A 23,582-nucleotide genomic window follows, 5' to 3' on the forward strand; every position below is an offset into this window, starting at 1 on the left:
GCCAGCCCCCCTACTTTGTGCAAGCAGAGAAACCTCCGGCTTCAATTAGAATTATTTGGGTAGTTAGGTTTTTTTTTTTTTTAACCTCCTCTCCGCTCTTACTCCATACCACTACCAAATATTCTAAAAAAATAATAATTTTCAGACTTATGACCCTTGAAAATGTTAGTCTGAACGAAAAGCGCTTCGAGTGTATTTTAATCGACTTATTTATTTTATTGAATTGTACATGTGTTACATGTAACTTGCCCCATTTTTTTTTCCTTTTCCTCACCCCATTTTCCATCTTATTTTAGTTGATTGAATTTACGCGATGGTTCACTTCTTTATAATTATTCTAAAATTTTGCCAATCGAATAAAGATATATATATATATATATATATATATATATATATATATATATATATATATATATATATATATACACACATTTTCACTAAGTGAATGGATTAGGGAACTCTGTAGAAATAAAACTGAATATAAATTAAAATGATACATTAGTAGGGTGGGTTCATAAGTATAAACGAAATAAATTGAAAAGATGGAACCTTTGTACCCTGAATAATATCACATTAATATTTAAGGAATATTTATTAAATAAGCGCATTGATGTAGTGCAGGGATGCCTACATAACGGTTAATTCATGTTGTCCCGCATTAGACTAGACTAAATAACAAAAATAAAAGATATATAAATGAATAAGTAAATAAATATACATAAGGTGAGAAATAAAATAGTAGATTAAAGTATAATGTATGCTTAATATAGAAAATATAAATTAAATATAAATTATCAGGAAAATTCCTCTTGAAATCTCAACAAACTAAAACTAAAGCAAATAATGATTAAACAATTTTAGTAACAGTTAAGGGGGTGATGGTAAACATTAATAGAGACAATAAATTACTGATAACAATAAATTTCTAAAATCTATATAGCTTAGAAACGCACCATAAATAATTGACAATTAAATAACTAGGAAGTGAGACATATAACAATTATAGATTATATTAAGAAAAGAAATTTACAGCTAGATACTATCAAAATGTAATGGTTTAAAATAAGAATATACACAAGTATGATAACATAAAAAGCAATCCACAAATTAGCCAGCAAATGTTAATATATGAGAAATATGTAAAGGCAAATAACTAAAAAGATATATCTGTAAATTAAATGATCTCCCCAGGATTGAATAACTAGCTTATATGCAACAGAACAGAATCTTTACTCTTAGACAATAAGCAAATACATTCCAAAGATATTTTACTTTTAATACAGAGCAATTTAAATTGATAATAATATACAATAAGGCATAAATGGAGAAAATTTAAGGAGGTGAATAAATTAAAAAATTAAAATTAAATGGATAAAAGGAATAATATAAATACGAAAGTACGGCTGAAGTGGAAAAATATATAAATAAACATATTTATAAAAAAAACTGAAGACCTGACTGACAATATGAATTACACTCTGGACATCAGAGGTATGAATTTGACTGTTTGTGACATGTAAAGATTGTGTTTGAATGTATTTTTATCTCCATAGAATTGTCTGAAAAGTTTGCAACATTCAAAAATACAGTCATAATATATTTTTACTGTTTGTTGAAGATTGCTAACGAAACAGATCTGTAACATATACACTTATGAGAAAATAAAAGAACATGTTTTAAAAAATTGTGAAAAAAATTAAGTTTACAAGCCAAAAGCTTCTGTAAAATTATATTGATTATAAATATTAATCTTTGTATAGTAATCCCAACCAAATAAAAAAGCTTTGAACTACCAAAATAGAAAATAGAGCTTTTTATAGAAGACTGAAATTTTAGACTGTAAATTATATTTTACATGTATTTATTGTTTGACGTAGTACTCAAATGAAAAATATTAAAATTTCCTTAATTTATGGATATATATATACATACTTGCAGTTTAGCCCGACTTTGCGACTTTGCTCGGGCCCTATATACTGTTCATGTGCATCATATATATACAGGGTGAACAGAAAGTCCTTGGACCAATTCAAAAGTGGTTTATTAATAGAAAATTACAAAAATATCAATTAAACATGAATAAAAATTATAAGTTAGGAAACCAAGAATAAATTCAAATTATTTATTTTCAATGTGATGTCCCTTCCTTTCGATTAGACGTGCAATTCTCTGTCTGAAGTTACCAACCGAGGCACGCAGCGTTTCCTGAGGTATTTTAGCCCATTCACTCAGTAGAGATGTCTTCAAAGCATCAACACTTGGATGAGCAACAGAACAGACCTTTGCCTCCAACAAAGACCACACAGAAAAATCCATGGGATTCAAATCAGGCGATGCAGGAGGCCACATCTCCTTACTCCAGAATCTTGGAAAATGACGTTGGCACCAGTCCTGAGTTTTTCTGGAGGTGTGGGATGGTGCTCCATCTTGTTTGAAGGTGAAAGGCTGATCTTTAAAGTGTTTCTTCATCTCTTCAAATGCTGGAACCAAAATATCGTTAATGTAGCGATCTGTGTTGATGTTAACCCCCTGCTCCACGAAAATCAGAGGCGACTTCCAAGATTAGCAGACTGCAGCCCACACCATGAGGGAAGACGGCTTTTGTCGGCGGAAAACTATTCTCACGGAGTCATCAATGTCTGCTGAAGACTTTGCGCAAACTTTGATGTTCTGATTGTTAACAGTCGCTTCAATTGTGAAGAGTTTTTCATCAGAAAAAACGATCTCTACCTCTGCCGTGCCAGCCTTCAGTTCTCCAAGAAGAAGCTTTGCTCTTTCAAGTCTCTTGTGCTTTTGGGCAGGTGTGACGTACTGTCTCTTTCTCATCTTGTAGGGGGACAACTGGAGATCGTTTTTTACGATTGTTCTCATCGAGGTCACGCTCACATTCATGTCTTTAGTCATTTGTCTTGCAGATCTCTTCAGGTTCCTCCTTACCCTCTCTCGGACAGCTTTAATCACCTACTTTGTTCGAGCAGTGCGAGGTCTTCCACTCCTAGGACGGTCTTCAGATGTACCAAGTTCCTTAAATCTGTTCACAACATGGTACATGGTGGATTTAGCCACTTTCAAGAGCTTAATAATCTCTGAGTTTGTCCTTCCCGCGCAATGAAGTTGAATTATGGCCTCTCGTTTGCTCATTTTTCTGAAAGTTTAAACAAAATTATTTTAATATTTTTGTTGAAAATAATTAGATCAATAGTTAGACTAAATACTTACTTTATTCGAAAAGAGAAAAAGTGATTTTAACAATATTTAATTTTAAAACTAAAAATGGTCCAAGGACTTTCTGTTCACCCTGTATATATATATATATATATATATATATATATATATATATATATATATTCAAAAGTTTGACTCGCGTCCAGGTAACCTACATCTCAAATTTCAAGTGTTTTTTTACTCAAAATTGGTGGAGGAGTTTGGTAGAGTCTGCAAAGATCAACTCTTTCAACTTTGACCTCTTGGCAGCCAAACATTCGCCCAAAACTGATTAAAACTCTTGCTGCATGTCTGAATACACTTTATGTAAAATTTCAAATGTTTAGACCAAAAATTGGCTAAATAGTTTGCTAGAGACCACAAAAGTCAAATCTTTTGAACTTTGACCTCTTGGCAGCTAAATTTTCAACCATAAACTGATTTAAAATCTTGCCCTATGTCTGAATACACTTTATGTAAAATTTCAAATGTTTAGATTAAAAATTGACTGAGTAATTTGGTAGAGTCCGCAGAGGCCAAATTTTTTTTAACTTTGACCCCCCCCCATTTTGACCCCTTAACATTTATTATATTGGGCTCAAATCAAATTAAAAAGTTAGATCCATGTCTAAATAACCTACATCTAAAATTTCAAGTGTTTAGACTCAAAATTTCATAGAAATTTGGTAGTTTTCAAAGGTCAAATCGTTGAACTTTGACCCCTTGGCAGCCAAATGTCTGGCCATAAATCATTAAAAAGATTTTCCCAAATCTCAATACCCTTATGTCAAATCTCAAGTCTGTAAACTGAAAATTGACAGAGTAGTTTGGTAGGAAAATGTACACACACATACAGACAATTTCACTTATATATATATGAAGAGAAACCTTCAAGCAATAGCGCATATATATATATATATATATATAATACACACACACATACATATATATATATATATATATATATATATATACATTTCCGAATCGATTTATCCAACAATCAGCTGTTATGGAAACCTGTGATTATAAGATTTACAAAATATTACTGGTCTTAATATTCTATATATTATCCCATCTAAATAGGAATTGCTCAATATACAGGATAGAGCAAATAAAGCAAATTATAGTGATTCAATGAAATTAAATAAAAAAACTTTATTCAAATCAAGGATTTTTTATTATTACAAGTAAGACAAAGAATACTTTCGAAATTTTATCTCCTTATCTTATAGGGTTTCGATGCCTACCATCTATTCAGAGAAGAAATATTAGCAAATAGATATAATGGTATTCACCCTATTTGCTAAAGTCATGAAAAATCATAATCAAAAATGGATTAAAATAGAAGTCACATAAGGGGGGAAATTGAAGAAAAGGATATAACGGTTTAGTTCCAAATTGCAAGCCTTTAAAGCAGTGAGGTAATGAGATCCAAGCTACTTGTAATAATAAAAAATCCTTGATTTGAATAAAGCTTTTTTTTAAATTTCATTGAATCACTATAATTTGCTATATATATATATATATGCTATTGTCTGAAGAGATTTCTTTCTTATTCTTTCTGCAACCCTTATTTACTTGATAACTTTATGATTTATATTAACTTATATATGCATATATGTATTAGAATGCTTTATCTTGATATGGAGTACTTTGTTTTAAACTTCATAATAGAAATACTTTTGGTTTTAAGGCTATAGAATATGTGAGGTTTGTTTTTCCCTTATTCAATGTGTTTTTAATTTGATTATGTAAAACATAAATTAAAAACATATTTATTTTCGTATTCATAAAAATGTTAGTTATTTTTTGTTTTTAAAATATTGTTAATTTTGTCTTTTGTAATTTAGTGGTCATTTGGAATGTTTTATTTTATGTTTAGTTTTGCGGGAGGTTTTCTTTATTTTGTCCGTTTGCAATGTAAATTTCTCCTTTTCATGAAATATTTTTCAGTTCTTATTTTCCATAATGACAATTGATAGGATTGTCTAAACACAATTCAGGTAACTAATTAGTTATTTTAATTTAAATGATAATTGTACTATTAGTTATTTTCATTTAAATGCTAATTGTAGCTATTAGTGATTTTAATTTAAATGCTAATTGTAGCTATTAGTTGTTTTAATTTAAATGATAATTGTACTATTAGTTGTTTTCATTTAAATGCTAATTATAGCTATTAGTGATTTTAATTTAAATGCTAATTGTAGCTATTAGTTATTTTAATTTAAATGCTAATTGTAGCTATTAGTTATTTTAATTTAAATGCTAATTGTAGCTATTAGTTATTTTAATTTAAATGCTAATTGTAGCTATTAGTTATTTTAATTTAAATGCTAATTGTAGCTATTAGTTATTTTAATTTAAATGCTAATTGTAGCTATTATATATTAGTCTAAAAATCTGTGATTTAGAATTTCCATACATCATTGTTTTGTTTTAAATTTTACTCCCCAACCTCCCGCAACATGTATCAAGGGAACTTGGTTGGAATTTGTTTCAGTCTAGACTAGAACTTATTTAATGTCTCTGCAGAAACGCTGATTCTGCTGTGGGTGATGCTGATAACATCCCCTTGGCCAGGTAAGTAAAAGTCTTCTGAGATTGCCACATGCCATACTATGCTTCACAACTACCTTATCCCCCCCCCTTCTCTTCATCTTGCAGCCATTTAAAGGTCATGAGATGCAGGACTATAAAATATTTGTCTGCTGAGCTTTGAGTAACTGTATATTTAGATACTTTTGAGAGACCGCATGTACATTTAGTACCAGTTAAAAAGGATAAGTTTATGATGCTATCATATCTGCATTCTTGTAATTGGTGCAATACCAACATGGCTCTAAAATCGCTTATGCTGATTCAAATCATTGAGTTCTGTTGTGTTCCAGCTATGTGTAACATGTATTTTAATAAATTCTATACAATGACACTTTACAATAGGTATCATTTTGACATAAATTAATCTTAAAAAAAGAAAAAAAAGAAATCGGTTGAAATACTATAAAACATACAAAGCTAATTTAGCAGAAAATTAAGTCTTTTCACAATCATAATCTAATTTATAAAACTGACTGTCTGTTTATCTCCATTTTTTTTTTTTCAAACTACAAGAGACAAGGTCACAGAGTGAAATAAGGCAGGTTAAATTATTGCATTTTTTCTGGACTAATGTTTTATATATATAAAATTATAAAATATATGCTAAGGGTGCAAAATAGAAAAATATTGGAACTTGACTGCCATAAATCAACTTTATAAGTACTCTTGTATGCATGCACGTATGTTTATATGTTAAAGTCGGTTCATTTTTGACAATTTCTTATCAGTCTGACAATAGCTCAAATGGTAACAACTAAGGCTGGAGTGCTGAATGTTTTTGTTTTGATTCTAGTTGATGGCATCCAAGTCATTCTTTTATTTATTTTTTAATTGCTATGTATTCGGTATATTAGCTCTATAATAATGATATAATTAAATTTGCATAAATTGAAATATCATATTTAAGCATGTTTTATGACTGGGCAACATCGGGTGCCTTACTAGTTGACATAATAGGCACCTTCTTACGAAAATTGATTATGCTCATCTAAAAGAAAACTCCAAATATATATTAAGAAATTATAGATCTTGTATCCTTTTTTTTATATCGTGGGATGCGTTAGATCAATATAACATAAAATATCTTACCGCAGGGAGTCCAGCCCTTCACGTTGGGTATGTAGCAGCTCATAAGGAAAGAAACATAACACTTAAGAACAAATAAGGAAAGATTTCACTGTTACACAACGATATACATTTATTAAGAGACATGCACACACACGTAACTACAATTCGAACATAATGGATGAAAGTTAAAAGTCCAAATATGATAAATGGATGAACGGGAATGATATTCATTTCGCCACTCTGTTTCTTCCCTCCACTATCCACTTCCAGTCATTCATCTCGTGAATTGAAGTTTAGGACTGTGGACAAAGGGAGGCGACTTTGCCCAAAGAAGCAAAGAGTTACTCCCCTTTGCATTATAAATTTGTTTGATCCCAACACTTTAATTTTTCTTTCGTGACTTATAACTTGGTTTTTGTGATCAATCAATGATTGCATTTTTTTCCCAATTCAACAAGCATTCAGCTATCGTTTAGTGTGTTAGGGTTTGGTGTTGCCCTATAACTTGTCAAGGTTTCAAGTATCTCTGATGTTGTCCCTTCTCCCCTGAGTTTTAAAATTTAAAAGGGCTCTTTTAAAGGTGTCCACAAGACATTCAACTTGACCGTTCGACTGTGGGTGAAATGGTGGTGTGCGAATGTGGTTGATACCGTTCTTTTGGCAGAAAGTAGAAAACTGGACTGACTAAAAGCGGTGCCGTTGTGATAGACCAAAGTCTCAGAAATACCAAATCTGCTGAAAATCTTCTGAAGTTTGGAAATTGTTTCCTCAGAAGTAATGTGGTTCATTTGGAATATCTCGGGCCATTTGCTGTAGGCATTTACAACAACAAGAAAAGATTGTCCATTTGTGGGCCCTGCAAAATCTATGTGGAGGCGCGACCAGGGGGAATCCGGAATAGGCCATGAAAAAAGTGTAGATTTTCAAGGGGATTTAGCTGCTAGCTGACATTTAGAGCAAGTGCGTGCAAGGTCTTCCAGCTGCTTATCCATTTTTGGCCAATAAACGTATCTACGTGCTAATGCTTTCATGTGACTGATGCCTTGGGTCCGAAATGGAATTGTTTTAGAATTCTGTTTTGCAATGATGAGGGAATGATGACCCATTCGGCAAGAAGAAGTATACCATCAACCTCTGATAAGGAAGATTTCTGTTGAAAGAATGGTAGTAACTGTTTGTTTGGGGGTACTGCTGGCCACTTGGTACGGTGGTAGTGGATAACTTCTTGTAGTAGAGTGTCAGAAGCTGTAGCTTCTTTAATCGTGTCAGAAGTAATCGGTAGTTCCCTTATCGTAGCTGTGAGCGCTGAACAGATTTCTGACTCCAGGGATATTGCTGCAACAACAGTGTCTTCAGGTAGCCTCTAGTGTGTACTAATTAATCTCAACAGGGTATCTGCATGTCTAATCGAATTGGTTGAAAGGTACTTTATTGTGAAATTGTAGTCCAATAATGTGATAGCCCATAGTTGTAGTCGATTGGCAGTATACACTGGGATATCTTTCTTGGATCAAAAATGCTCACCAACTCACCAAAGGTTTATGGTCTGTAACCAAAGTAGAGTGACGTATGTAGATCATTTTATGGAACTTCTTTACAGCATATATTATCGCCAAGGTTTCTTTCTCGATTTGACTGTAGTTCCTTTCTGCAGGTGTCAATGACCTAGATGCATGAGCGATAGCTTTCTGACTGCCGTCAGGAAAAATGTGAGCGATCACATCTCCAACACCATAGTCAGAAGCATCGGATACACGATAATGTCCAAAGATGGATTAAAACGGGTCAAGAGAAGAGAAGAAAACTTTGATTTTGGCAAAAGCAGTTTTGCATTTTAGTGACCATGCAATCCCTTTTTGCCTTTCAAAAGTGTTTTTGTTTATTTTATTTCCAAATCCTCAATGCCAATTTGTTATATCGTGGGATGCGTTAGATCAATATAACATAAAATATCTTACCGCAGGGAGTCCAGCCCTTCACGTTTGGTATATAACAGCTCATGAGGAAAGAACATGACACTTACGAACAAATAAGGAAAGATTTCACTGTTACATAACGATATATGTTTATTAAGAGACATGCACGCACACGTAACTACAATTCGAACATAATGGATGAAAGTTAAAAGTCCAAATATGATAAATGGATGAACAGGAATGATGTTCATTTCGCCACTCTGTTTCTTCCCTCCACTGTCCACTTCCGGTCATTCATCTCGCGAGAAATTGAAGTTTAGGACTGTGGACAAAGGGAGGCGACTTTGCCCAAAGAAGCAAAGAGTTACTCCCCTTTGCATTATAAATTTATTTGATCCCAACACTTTAATTTTTCTTTCGTGATTTATAACTTGGTTTTTGTGATCAATCAATGATTGCATTATTTTTTTTGTTTTTGGGGTTTTTTTTATTTGTTTTTTTTTGTTTTTGTCAAATAAACAGCAATTAGCAAACGATTCTCGAGTTTAAATATTTTGTGAATTCATATAAAAATATTATCTTTAATTTAGTTTTTCTAATGAGTTTTGTTAAAATATACACAAAGCTGTTGCTTGTATATACAAAACTAAATGTAATCAATACTATTATTTATAAAACATAATTTTTAAATCCTTAAATTCAACATCCTATTTACTCTGAGGGGTAAATTTCTTTCTAAATAATAAGCATTCATGTATTCATGAGGAAGCTTATTTTGAATTGAAAAAAACTAACATAACAAACAGGACAATCATTCTCAATATTTCATAAAAATCGTTTGGAGAATGTCATTTAATATCTTGGAGAAATATGACTTACTGACACTTTATGTATATTACAATAAAAAATAACATATCTAATTATATATAAAAGGAACTTTGTATGTGTGAGTTTATTCTCTATGAACTCTGAAACGGTCATTTTTTTAAATTTCACACAAATGTCTGGGAGTGTTCTTAGATATGTTTTGTATCCGTCTCTGATAAGTATAGAAAATCGATAATCAAAAAAATCCGATTAAAGAAAGACTAGTCTGATTTTTACCAAAGTTTAACACCCTCATACAGCCTAACATCACAAGCGCATTTGAGAAGTTTTATCACCACACAAGCAGAAAAGTCCAGCATATAAAATCAACAGAAGGTTCTTTGATAAGACAGGGGCACATTCGAAATGAAGATTTCTGTTTAAAACACAATTGAACTATGTGGGGAGACATGTGAAGTTTCCTTCTGGTGCACCAAAGTGGGTCCTTAGCTAAAGCAGGCAATCAATTGATTGGATTGAAAAATAAGTGCGATTTCACCAATCTCGATTACACTAAAAGTGTGGAACATTCATTGGTCCTCATTCAATCTGAGGTAACTTTGGGTCTAAGAACAATTTTTGGATCATCATAAAATTGGTTTAGGAATGTAAAATAAAAAATTTGCTATTGTATTAAACTTGTATCCATTTCTAGAAGTCATCTGAACGCAATACTTCTTTGCAAACTGGACCAACATTCAGTAGAGCACATACTTTCACTTTATTTCAACCTTTTTCTATAGTCACTTTTAGTTGTGTAACTTGAACAAATTTAAGTTTACTAAATGCCTGTTTTCTATTTTTTTTTTTATCCCTTTTTCTTTTCCTTTTTTCTTCCTTTCCCTTCTTTCCTCCTTTTTCTTTTTCCTTTTTTATTTTTATTTAAACATTTACATTTTGTAAAATTCTATCTTCATTTTGAAGTCTAATATGTTTTTTTAACTAAATTTCTAAATTTGATTACGATTAATTTAATCTCACATTTCAATCTCACTAAAAATTGTGTTATGTTAAAACCTTTTTGTAATTACTTTATGATGGAGAAATACTGTTATTTAAAACTTTACTGCTAAATTATGATAGCTTTACTGACTAGAACATATTTTCTGCTAATAAATTGCCACCCCACTTCTTTTCACACTTCCAAGGTGACCTTGATAATCATCCAACTCATAAAACCGGCTTCCATTAATTTTCTCACCTCTCAAGCCAACTTACTAAATTTGGTGGAATTGCTTTCAAATTTATTTCTCTTTAGGCAGAAATTAATTTCTTATCATTCTGCTTACTTTCAGCTCTTTTGATTAACACTGTTACAATTTTCAGACCAAGGTTATTTTAAACATTCCAGTTATGCTAGCAACCTATGAAAGGTACATGACTCATGTATCAGATGTCACTCAAACTCTTGGACTTTTCAAATGTAAAGAAACTTAAAACAAATATAATCAATTCTTAGTAATTAAACTGCTATTTCAAATGTAATTATTTTAAAGTGAAACCTGAGTAACAGGTGCATGGACGATTCAAACAATATAAACAACATAAACATTTTGATATCATCTTGCTCTCAAAGTAACATTTTTATAAAAAATCTATTAAATCATTTTTAATTTTATGAGAATATATTTCTAAATTGAAAAAAAAACTGAAATGTATAAAAATTACTCATTTATTATCCTTTCTCAATAATGTGTCTGATATGCAAATTCAAGGGTAATTTATTACCTTGAGGCATTGCATAAAGATTTTACAAATATTTTTATTTAAAAATATTTTCTTTCTTTAGGATAAGTAACCATTGGTAGAATATATAAAAAGAAAGAAAAAATGATAAAAATGAATGCATCTGCATCAGTTGATAAATTAACCATGAACTACTACCATTTTCAGGGGGGGGGGTGTCTATTTTGCTCAGCCAATTTCTTTCTGCTATTAATATTATAAAAGTACTTAATAATTTTTGTAAAATAAATTTTGACAAATTTATCTTTTTTTGATAAGTTTATGTAAAACTAATTATTCGTGTTTGCCAAATTAAAAGCATATTTTTAAAGAAATATGAATGTATCTTTGTCAGTAAACATAATTTTTGGTTGAGGTTTAACACGATCTGACCTTTAAGTGACATCAAATACAATAGCATGCTAAATTTGTTCCTGCAAACATAATCTAAATATTTAAAAAAAATACACTTTTTATATCAACAGCCGTGTTGACTTCCATCAACAAATTAGCTGCAAATCTTTTGCTAATCATCCTTAAAATCTGTCATCTTTTTCAGTTCACAACAAAAAAAGAAAAAATGTTTTTTGTTTCTTTATAAATGATTTTCTTTTATTAATAGAAACATATTTATCAGTAGCTTATTTGATGCAATGCATACAACAATGCAATGAAAATACTATGATCTCCAAACATCATACTGTCATCTTTGATTAGGCTACTATACATTATCCATCTTAAACAATCTATAATATAAATGACGTCGTTACATGAGCATATAACGATGTCAGAATGAGTGTATCAATATTCAAAGGATAGCTTTAGACTATTCATCTTTGAATTCTGCATTTTACATTTTATTTTCAGAAAGAATGTCTTTCTTACCGAGAACTGAGACTTTATGTATCTATCATAAAGTGATTGCATCAAACTGTTCAGCACTGAGTGTGTTGAAACTAAATTGTTTTGAGTCTCTCTCTTCTGGAAGTAAGTGGTGCCAACCCGTTCTCTTCCTATTGTTTAGACCTGATTTTACATAGTCCTCACTGTATTTGTTCCAGTTCATATTTTTGTGAATGTTAAACCAAGGAGTTTGAAGGAAAAATTCTCAGTTAGAGAGTTATTTGTCATGAATATTAGTGGTTATATATCTTGATTTTAATATTAACGGGATATAAAAGTGATGCAAAACTTCAGTTCGGGTAATGAACTTTACCCATCCTAGGAGAGATATTCTTATATGTATATATATATATATATATTGCTTATTTTATTTGTTTTTTTTTTGTTTTGTTTTTTGTGTGTGATCTATTTTAGAATAGTATCTTTAAGCGACATATATATATGGTTTACTTATATATCAGTATTCAACATGCCACCGAGTTATGTAACTAAATAGTAATTTATTTCCTAATGAACCCACATATATTAACATACTTTGATAATATGAGTTTTTCTTTTTCCTTTTGATGACCCGATTAAGACACAATTTTGGCCTTTGCTTTTCATGAATCACATTCATTGAAAATTCAAGATAACTCTATTTTATTTGAGTAATGATGAAATGGACTATAGAGAACTGGTTCTCTTTAAGAATTGTATACATATATAAAGTGCTTTTTTTAGAAGTGACAAACTTTAAATTGATAATTCTATTTTCTTTAATTGCAGTTTTGGCAAGTAGCAGTTATTTTGAGTTCCGCTTGGCAATACATCATGAGACTGAATTGCAAATGATACAATCAATTTACTGAGAGAAACATTTGATGAGCAAATAATTTCATGAAATGGATATGTCAATTGGCCACCACCCCATTAGATTATTTTCTTTGGGGATATGTAAAGTCTCATGTCTATGTTGATAAATCAGACACAATAGACCACTTGGAAGATAACATTCAATGCATTTTGCTTTGGTGTTGATACCCTCAAATTCGAAGCTATCTCTTTACAACCCTTCCCTTTCATAACATATCATACTTTCATAAATCAGAGTCTTCTTCTGCTTGTGCAACTGCCATTTGTCAAAGGCAGCATGCGTTCTGCAGATTCAACCGACATAAGTCCAGCTCAAATAAACAGAAGTTTATAGAAGCTAGAAATAATTGTAAGAGAGTGATAGAGACAGCTAAGACAGATTACTCTGAAACCACCAGAAAACGCATCGAAACACAGAAATTAGGAACCCGGGATTTTTGGAAAATCTACAACAGCGTAGTAAATAATGGACAGTCAACTATTCCCCCACTATTAAACAATCATGAGGTTGCTTGCACGGCAATTGACAAGGCTAATCTGCTTGCCAGTCAGTTTGCCTCAAACTCCACACTGAACTCGGTACACCACTCACTCCCTGATTTTCCTCTGCGAACATACGCCACACTAGACGATTTGAAAATCACCCCTTCTCAGGTACATGCTATTATAAAAAACCTAGACACCTCAAAAGCATGTGGACCAGATCTCATCCCGGCTGTGCTATTAAAAAAATGCTCTGCCGAGGTTGCTCCAGTTCTGTCCAAACTTTACAATAAATGCCTTAACGAATCTTGTTTTCCCGACTGCTGGAAAACCGCCTCTGTGGTACCAGTTTTCCAGAATTCTGGTGAAAGAACTGACCCACTAAATTATCGCCCCATTAGCCTCCTCCCGCTTTTCGCCAAAATATTTGAGTCCTTAGTTAATCAAGCCCTAGTCCAGCACCTAACCGCTGCTAAACTCCTGACTGACAAACAATATGGATTCAGGCAAGCCCGTTCAACAGCAGATATCTTAACTGTAGTTTCTGAACGTATATACCGTTCATTGGACAAAACAGGGGAGGGTAGAGCGGTGGCCCTTGATATATCTAAGGCTTTTGACAGGGTATGGCACAATGGTCTTCTAAGGAAAATTAGATCATATGGAATCACTGGAAGAATTCATAATGTAATTAAATCCTTTTTAAGTAATAGAAAAATCAAAGTTGTCCTCGATGGTCATACATCCAAACAATATGACATAAATGCGAGAGTACCTCAGGGGTCTATCCTTGGACCTCTATTATTCCTGATATTCATAAATGACCTCCTTGATAAAATTGTTTCGGAGATGGGTATATTTGCCGATGACACCACTCTCTATAACAGATATGAGGGGAAAACAAATAAACACATATCCAAGGAAATGGCAGAAACACTAGAGGATGACCTCCAATCCGTAGTGGAATGGGGACAAAAATGGTTGGTCACATTCAATGCTGCTAACTAACAAGACTAAGCTTGTTTCCTTCAATAACTACAAGAAACCTTCTCTACCACCAATAGCAATGGCCAAGAACACATTGCCTGAAAGTACTTCTTTTAAAGTCCCTGGCCTAACGTTTACAGGGAATATGAACTGGAATAGATACATTGAGAGCATTGCCAGGGCTGCTGCAAGGAAGGTTGGCTCCCTCTACCGTGCTAGAAAACTACTTACGCCTGACAGTATCCTATACCTCTATAAGGCAACCATTCGCCCATGTATGAAGTACTGTTGTCACATCTGGGCTGGTGCATCTGCTGCTTGTCTCTCGCTCCTGGATAGGGTTCAAAAGAGAGTCGCCAACCTGATAGGTCCTGAACTGTCATCTAGGCTTCAGTCTCTGTCCCATCGACGAGTTGTTGCATCCCTCTGCCTGTTCTACAAATACTTTAATGGTGAATGCTCTGACGAACTGCAAACACTTGTACCTCCCCGACGTAACTACCCCCGACAAACCCGACAAGCTACTAAGTCTCATCCCTTTACAGTAGAGATCCCTAGGTGCAAGAAAGCCTTTTACTCCAATAGTTTCTTCCCCAGAACTGCGGGTCTTTGGAACTCCCTTCCGGGATTCTGCTTTCCCAACTGCAATGATATGCAGAAGTTCAAGTGTAATGTTAACAAACATCTTTCTACTCATCTCCCCTCATAATGACCCCACTAATTAAGTCCCTAATAGTAGCCCCCTGCTTCAAAGTGGCACTGTGCCTTGTTTGGGGTGAAAATTGAATAAAATAAAAATTAAAAAAATAAAAAATTATTGCCAAAATACAGCCTAATATAATGCGTAGAGTTTGTGAAAATTGGATCTCTAGATTATGACACATACGTGTAAGCTGCAGAGTCATATGGCTGAAATTGTATTTAAATTAGAAATGTCAAAAATTAATCTTTGGAATAAACTACATATATATATAATAAAAATATTTTTCTATGATTTATTTTAATTTAAAGTTCGCCAGCTCAAAAAAAAAAAAAAACACCCTTTATATTTATATATATTCTTCCAAAAGAGAGCTTACTTGGTTGAGTTTCTAAATTTGATATTTCTGAGGAGTATTTTGTCCTTTTTATAACAGGTGTATGTGGAAATTCATGTTTTGTTAAAAACAAAAATTTTAAATAAAAAATACTCCTGAATCATTACAAACCATTTGAAAAACATGGCAAAATAAATTTAAAAAAAAAATGAAAATTTTCAAGTGAGATTAAAATGTAGAATAACCAAGACACTCGTTTCCTAGCTGAATATCGCCTTACCAACATTATGTGAATGGAAGAAGTTTATATTAGTCAAATAGTGTGTTGGTTGTTCTGTTAATAAGGTCTGTTCTGTTCTATGGACACAGCTGGTAGAATCATGCATAACTTTTCTATATCCCATTCCTTAACAATGTTCCTGACCCGTCTCCCAGATTGATAGGATCAGCAAGCCTTATTTCTAGACCTATTTCTGATCATAGTTCCTAAGGATTGTGTAATAAACGTCCATTGCACACTCGAGAATGCTGATCATATTGTAGTAATGATAGGCATCACCCTTAATTCTCAAGCACAAGTTTAAAGAAGTTGAAGAAGCTCAAGGCAACAAGGTATTACAAGAATGCTGACTGGGAAGCCATCAAGGATCACATCATAGATGCTTTGTAGGGAAAAATTGTTTCTCTTGTGGAATAGTGTGCAAATGAGACCACTGAATGATTTAAAGCAATTGAAGCACTTGTTTCCTCAAGGAAGTTCTATAGTAAACCCCACTTTCCCCAATGGAATTCCCTTACTTGCGCAGCTGCCATTGTTCAAAGACAGCATGTATACTGCAGATTTATCTTACATAACTCCAGTACAATATATAGATTTATCTTACATAACTCCAGTACAATATATAGATTTATCTTACATAACTCCAGTACAATATATAGATTTATCTTACATAACTCCAGTACAATATATAGATTTATCTTACATAACTCCAGTACAATATATAGATTTATCTTGCATAACTCCAGTACAATATATAGATTTATCTTGCATAACTCCAGTATAATATATAGATTTATCTTGCATAACTCCAGTACAATATATAGATTTATCTTACATAACTCCAGTACAATATATAGATTTATCTTACATAACTCTAGTACAATATATAGGAGCTAGAAATAATTGTAGAGGAAAATAGCCACAGCTAAGAAAAGATGTACCGAAACCACTAGAAAACAAATTTAATCACAGAAATTAAGAACTCCGGATTTCTGAGAAATTTATAACAATGTAGTAAATAATAGGCAATTAACAATTTCCCTACTATCCAACAGTCTTGAGGTTGTTTGCATGACAACCAAGGTGGCTAACCTTCTTGCCAGATGGTTTGCTTCCAACTCATCTTGGAACCCAGCAAGCCACTCCTTCTCAGATTTTACTTTACAAACAGAAACCACACTCAGTGATCTGAAAATTACTCCTTCCCAAGTTCATGATATCATAAAAAACCTAGATACCTCTAAGGCATGTGAACCTGATCTTATTCTAGCTATACTATTAAAAGAAATCCTCTGCTGAAATTACCTCAGTTCTCTTCAAATTCTACAACAAATGCCTTACCAAATCTTGCTTTCCTAACTGCTAGAAAATTACTTCTGTGCTACCAGTTTACAAGAATTCTGGCGAAAAAAACTGACCCATTAAATTATCACCCTGTTAGCCTCCTCCCTCTTTTCACCAAAATCTTTGAGTCCTTAATTAAGCAAGCAGTAGTGCTCACCTCACAGATATTAAACTTCTTTTTGACCTATAGTATTGATTTAGGTAAGCTCATTCTACTGCACGTATCCTAACTGTAATCTCTGAATGTATATTTTATGCACTGGATAAAGCAAGGGAGGCTTGGGCTGTAGTCCTAGATATATCTAAGGCTTTTGACAGGATATGGCATAATGATCTTCTCATGAAAATGAAAGATGGTATTACTGGATGAATACTTCACATAATCAAATCTTTCTTAAATAAGAGGAGAATCCAAGTTGTCCTCAATGGTCATACTTCAAAACAACATGATATAAATATGGGTGTGTGCCCCATGGGTCAATCCTTGGATTTTATTACTCCTCATATTCATAAACGACCTCGCTGATAAAATTGTTTCTGAGATGGGTATATTTGCTGATGACACCATGCTCTATAACAGACATGAGGAGAAAACGAATGAACAAATATCTAAGGAAATGACTAAAACCTTTGAGGAAAACCTCCAGTCCGTAGTAGAATGGGGACACGAATGGATGGTAACGTTTAATGCCTTCTTTCCTTTAATAATTACAAGAAATCTTCTCCACCATTGATATCCATGGCTAATGATACTCTACCTGAAAGCTCTTAGTTCAAATTTCTCAGCTCAACATTCACAGGAAACATGAATTGAAATATATTGAGGGCATTGCCAAGACTGCTGCAAAGAAGGTACCTGAGAGTGTCCTGTACTTCTACAAAGCTACCATTCACTCATGCATGGAATATTGTTGTCGCATTTGGGATGGTGCATCTGCTATTAGTCTTTTAGCCAGGGTTTAAAAAAAAGTAGCCAACCTGTACTATCGACCAAACGCCAACCTCTGCTCCATCGACGAAATGTTGCATCCCTGTGATTATTTTACAAGTATTTTAATGGATGGTCTTGAGACAAACTCCAAGTCCTTGTACTCCCTTGACATAAATACCTCTAACTAATCCAACAAGCAGCAAAATCCCACCCCTACACTGTAGATATCCCTAGATGCTGGAAAATCTACTCAAACTGTTTCTTCCCTCAAACTGCTAAATTTTGAAATCCACTCTTTGGTCCCTGCTTCCCCAACTGTACTTAAATGTAGAAGTTCAATTGCAATGTGAGCAGACACCTTTCTGCTCAACTCCCTACATAGTATCCTTGCAAATTTCGTCCCCTTATATCGAAGTGGCACTGTGAAAAAGCAATAAAAAATCTTGAAAATTTTCAGTTTCTTTTTTCAAATTATTCTGCAATTTTCTTTGAAATGTTGAGTTTTTTGTTTTTTTTTGCTTTATAAAAACACGATTCTGATTTCAGTAATGACAGCTAAACAGACCCATCACATACTATTCATCCAGTATAAACAAGATTCATTTTTGGTTCAGCTTTTTTTATGCAAACATAATGATATGTTTGCATTAAAAAAGAAAAAAAAAAGCTGAACCAAAAATGAAGCTTTTCCAGTCAGTGTGTTGCATGATATTGTATAATATGCTTTTTTTCTCTTGCAGTCTTCACTTCAAGGTTCATGTTTTTTTAATTCATATGTCCAATGTCCATTTTGTGTTGCGTTAAGCACTTAATATTTTTACATTTTAGTTTCTGAAATAATATGAAATGATGAATCGGTAAATGTTGTCATAGATGTTATTTATGTTTTGCTATATTGATGACACCAGCAATAGGAATCATTTCTATTAGATTGCATGAAACCAACATCACAGGTTGACAGCATCATGATATCTATATATCTATAAAAGTGAACGTGTCTGTGCGTCTGTCTGTGTGTCTGCGTACCTTTCCCTACGCAATAACTCTGTCAATTTTAAGTCTACAGACTCGAAATTTGATATACAGGGTACTGAGATTTGGGAAAATCTTTATGATCGGTTTTCGACCAGAAATTTGGCTGTTGAGGGGTCAAAGTTCAACGATTTGACCTTTGAGAACTCTATCAAACTCCTCCGACAATTTTGGGTCTAAACACTTGAAATTTTAGATATAGATTCCTTGGACATGGATCTAACTTAATAACTTGATTTGAGCCCAAAACAATAAATCTTAAGGGGTCATAATAGGGGTCAAAGTTTAAAAAAATTTACCTCTGCGGTCTCTCCCAAATTACTCAGACAATTTCTGGTCTAAACATTTGAAATTTGACATAAAGAGTATTCAGAGATAGGGCAGGCTTTTTAATCGGTTTGGGTCGAAAATTTTTAGTTACCAATATATAAATGTATGTATGTATGTTTGCATGTCTGCTTAAAACTTCCAACAGAGGCGACGGATTTTACCAAGATCAGTATCGTTTTGAAGTTGGACCTTTCAAACGACAAATATCGAAAAATTGGCTAAAAATATTAATATTAATATCTTCACCTTCAACTGGACACTTTTCTACAGGGAAGGGTACTTTTTTTGCCGATATTTTTGAAAGTCATCCTCTCCTTTCGATTGTCTAGCCTTAATTTAAACATAAGTCACTTATGGTTTGGCGGTGGTCGTAACAGCAAAGACATCAGGGGGTTTTTTCCCCCCGTTCTTTTCCTACTTCATGGTACAGGTTCGAGCCTGCCTTCCTACTACCATTTTTTTTTTTTTTGCTCAAAATACACATCCAAACACCCGGGCAATGCAGGGCTGAAATGCTAGTATGAAAAAATTCAAACTTAGTTGTAGTTCATTTATGGCCAAACTTACATCTGCTTCTTTAGTGCAGGAGAAAGTTTGTTTTTTCTTTTACTTTTGTCAAACCAGAAATTACTTCCTAACCCCAGTATTTTAAAATTAATTCCAAAGTTTTAAGATTCATATAACAATTCAATCATTTTAACATTTAATGCCCTACGATGTATTGACGCTTAGTGATGGCCATAAAAGGACAGTTTTTTCCAGTCATATTGTCAAGTTCCATAACAATCTGTCCAAAAGTAAAAGAATTTAAGAAAAAAAAAAAAAAAAAAACAGTTTTTAGCAGTTTTCGTTTTGTGGTGATTCTTTACAGACTCTGAACTTAGAAAATTTCCTAATGCTAAAACTTAATATATTTCTGAATTTTTTAGATAAGGATTGTATTATTATTAGTAGTATTATTTGGACTTTTCGAACTACTGTTCTCATCTTGGGTGTCATTTTCATAACGTTTCGATCGATATAACTGCTGACCTTTTTTAGATATATCTTACTGAACTCTTGAACTGCACAGAATTTCGAATGGAATATTTTATTTAATTTGCGAGGATAGCATGCTCTTGTTCCATCAACTATGACTGAAGTCCTAAGTAATTCATAATTGTATTTTCAGTCGTACACATTGAGGATTGAACCAACAACCTTCAGAAGAATGTCACTTTTACAACTGAAACTGAATTTTTCCAAGTAATCTAACCACTGTGTCATGTGTCCTTGCTGACAATTCAAGTACAAATCCAGAAGCAATTCAACATTCTAGAAACATCTAATGTGAGTGAAATCCCCTACAGAAGTAATCATGACTAAGAACTGTGTGTATGAAATCCAAGGTAAATGTGGAAAATTATACAAAAAGGGACATATCACCCCCTAAACTTAAGTTTAAAAGAATATTGAAAAGTCATAATACGTGAAAAGATTGAAAAGTCTAGTATGGCTGACCATATATGTAGGGAAAAAGGAAATCTTATGGGAGAAAGTTAAAATTATAGACAGAAGAATGGTGAAAAGTAAGCCGGCTCAAAGAAGCAGCGCATATGTTGGGTGACAATCAATTATTAAGTAAACCTTATATAGAATTTAACACAATATGGGAACGGTTAATTATAAATAATAGATTTTTTATATATATATATATATATATATATATATATGTATGTATATATATATATATATATATATATATATATATATATATATATATATATATATAGTAATAAATAGTGATATTTACATCTAGAAAAAAATAGGTTTAAGGCTCCTAAAATTTATACTAGAAGGATCTGTGCCGCAGTGGTTTGAGTACTTGGAAAAGTTCAATTATAAATCGTCCTTCTTCTGAATGTTGAAGAATTATTCAATTGCAAATTACTTAGGACTATCCAGTCATGGTGGAAAGAGAATGTCCTACACTCATAAAGGGTTCCATTCAAAATTCTGTGCAAATTCCTGAGTTCGACAACATACATCTGAAGAAGGTCAGAGATTACATCAACCGAAACGCTGTGAAAATGATGCTCAATGAGAACAATAGTTCAACAAATACAGTTTAGAGTTAATATTTAACAAAACAATTTTGAAGCTTTTAAATTGTCAAATTGTTTAAATGAAAGCCAAAAGTTATTATTCATTTGTGCTCCAACACCAAAGAAAAACCTTTTATCAAAGAATGACTAACATTTAGTTTACAAGTTCAAAATATTTAATTGAAGCATTTGTGTGTGTGTGTGTGTGTGTTTTTTTTTTTTTTGTTTTGTTTTGTTTTACTTCAGAATTTAAGCACCAATTTTTTAGATTATAATTTTTGGTAGTAAAAAATATTTATTTAACTAAATAATCACATGAAATATAATTGTAGCTGATAAAATACTGCAATAGTTTAAATAACGCTTCTGGATTTCATCATTTTGTTGTATAAATACATGCATAATTCATTAATGAATTATATATGACTCTAGAGTATTGTCATCATTTATTCATTCGATTCATGGGTTGAATAAAATGTCAAGCTTGCTAGATTCTTACACTCTCTGGCACAGTAATTGCAGACATATTGTTCTATTTACATCGTTGATGGGGCTTCATCTTTATGAGCTCACAAAATAGCACAAATTCACACTTTTTACTGCATAGGTTGCTATTTATTAAGAGAGATAGTTAACATGTTCTTTGTAAGAATTACTATAATTTGTAAGTAGGGTTGCGGAGTTAGAAGGAGTCGGTTTTAGCCGGAGTCGGAGTCAGAATTTTTTTATCCGACTCCGACTCCTTCAGTCCAATGAATTTATTTTTTTACATGGTTTTCTTGTTTGGTTTTTACCAGTTTTTTTTTTTTTGTTTTTTGTTTTTTTTATTACATTTCCTATTTTTTTGTTTTTTTATTATTACATTTTCTATTTTTTTGTTTTTTTTTATTATTACATTTTCTATTTTTTTTTTGTTTTTTTACATTTGCTATTTTTTGTTTTTTTTATTACATTTTCTATTTTTTGTTTTTTTTATTATTACATTTTCTATTTTTTTTTACATTTCCTATTTTTTTGTTTTTTTTCATTACATTTCCTATTTTTTTGTTTTTTTATTACATTTTCTATTTTTTTATTACATTTTCTATTTTTTTTTTACATTTCCTATTTTTTGTTTTTTTTATTACATTTTCTATTTTTTTGTTTTTTTTATTATTACATTTTCTATTTTTTTTTTACATTTCCTATTTTTTTGTTTTTTTATTACATTTTCTATTTTTTTGTTTTTTTTTATTACATTTTCTATTTTGTTTTTTTTATTACATTTTCTATTTTGTTTTTTTTATTACATTTTCTATTTTTTTGTTTTTTTATTACATTTCCTATTTTTTGTTTTTTTTATTACATTTTCTATTTTGTTTTTTTTATTACATTTTCTATTTTTTTTTACATTTCCTATTTTTTTGTTTTTTTTTATTACATTTTCTATTTTTTTGTTTTTTTTATTACATTTTCTATTTTTTTGTTTTTTTTATTACATTTTCTATTTTGTTTTTTATTACATTTTCTATTTTTTTGTTTTTTTTTATTACATTTTCTATTTTTTTTTTACATTTCCTATTTTTTTGTTTTTTTATTACATTTTCTATTTTTTTGTTTTTTTATTACATTTTCTATTTTTTTGTTTTTTTTATTACATTTTCTATTTTATTTTTTTATTACATTTTCTATATTTTTGTTTTTTTTATTGCATTTTCTATTTTTTGTTTTTTTTTATTACATTTTCTATTTTTTGTTTTTTTTATTATTACATTTTCTTTTTTTTTTTTTTTACATTTCCTATTTTTTTGTTTTTTTTATTATTACATTTTCTATTTTTTTGTTTTTTTTTTTATTACAATTTTACCCCAAACAAGGCACATTGCTACATTGATGTAGAGGGTAACTATCTGGGATCTAAGTTTCAGGGGTTTAGCAGCAAGATGTCTGTTCACA

General features: G+C 31.7%; 1 protein-coding gene across 6 annotated transcripts in view; it reads left to right on the top strand.

Annotated features, from left to right (window-relative positions):
• Nucleotides 1-23,582, top strand: part of LOC145292005 (prominin-1-like) — a gene marked incomplete at its 5' end in the record, with an annotated part of 563,543 nt that overhangs the window by 437,670 nt on the left and 102,291 nt on the right. For 3 of the 6 annotated variants that reach the window (XM_080137986.1, XM_080137989.1, XM_080137987.1), the window contains 1 exon segment: nt 5,740-5,787. In XM_080137986.1, coding sequence (XP_079994112.1) covers nt 5,740-5,787 — 48 coding nt within the window. 6 annotated transcript variants of the gene reach the window in all.

The sequence above is a fragment of the Euprymna scolopes genome, chromosome 13 (assembly GCF_053919585.1).
Source record: "Euprymna scolopes isolate OS-2025 chromosome 13, ASM5391958v1, whole genome shotgun sequence".
Lineage (NCBI taxonomy): Eukaryota > Metazoa > Mollusca > Cephalopoda > Sepiida > Sepiolidae > Euprymna > Euprymna scolopes.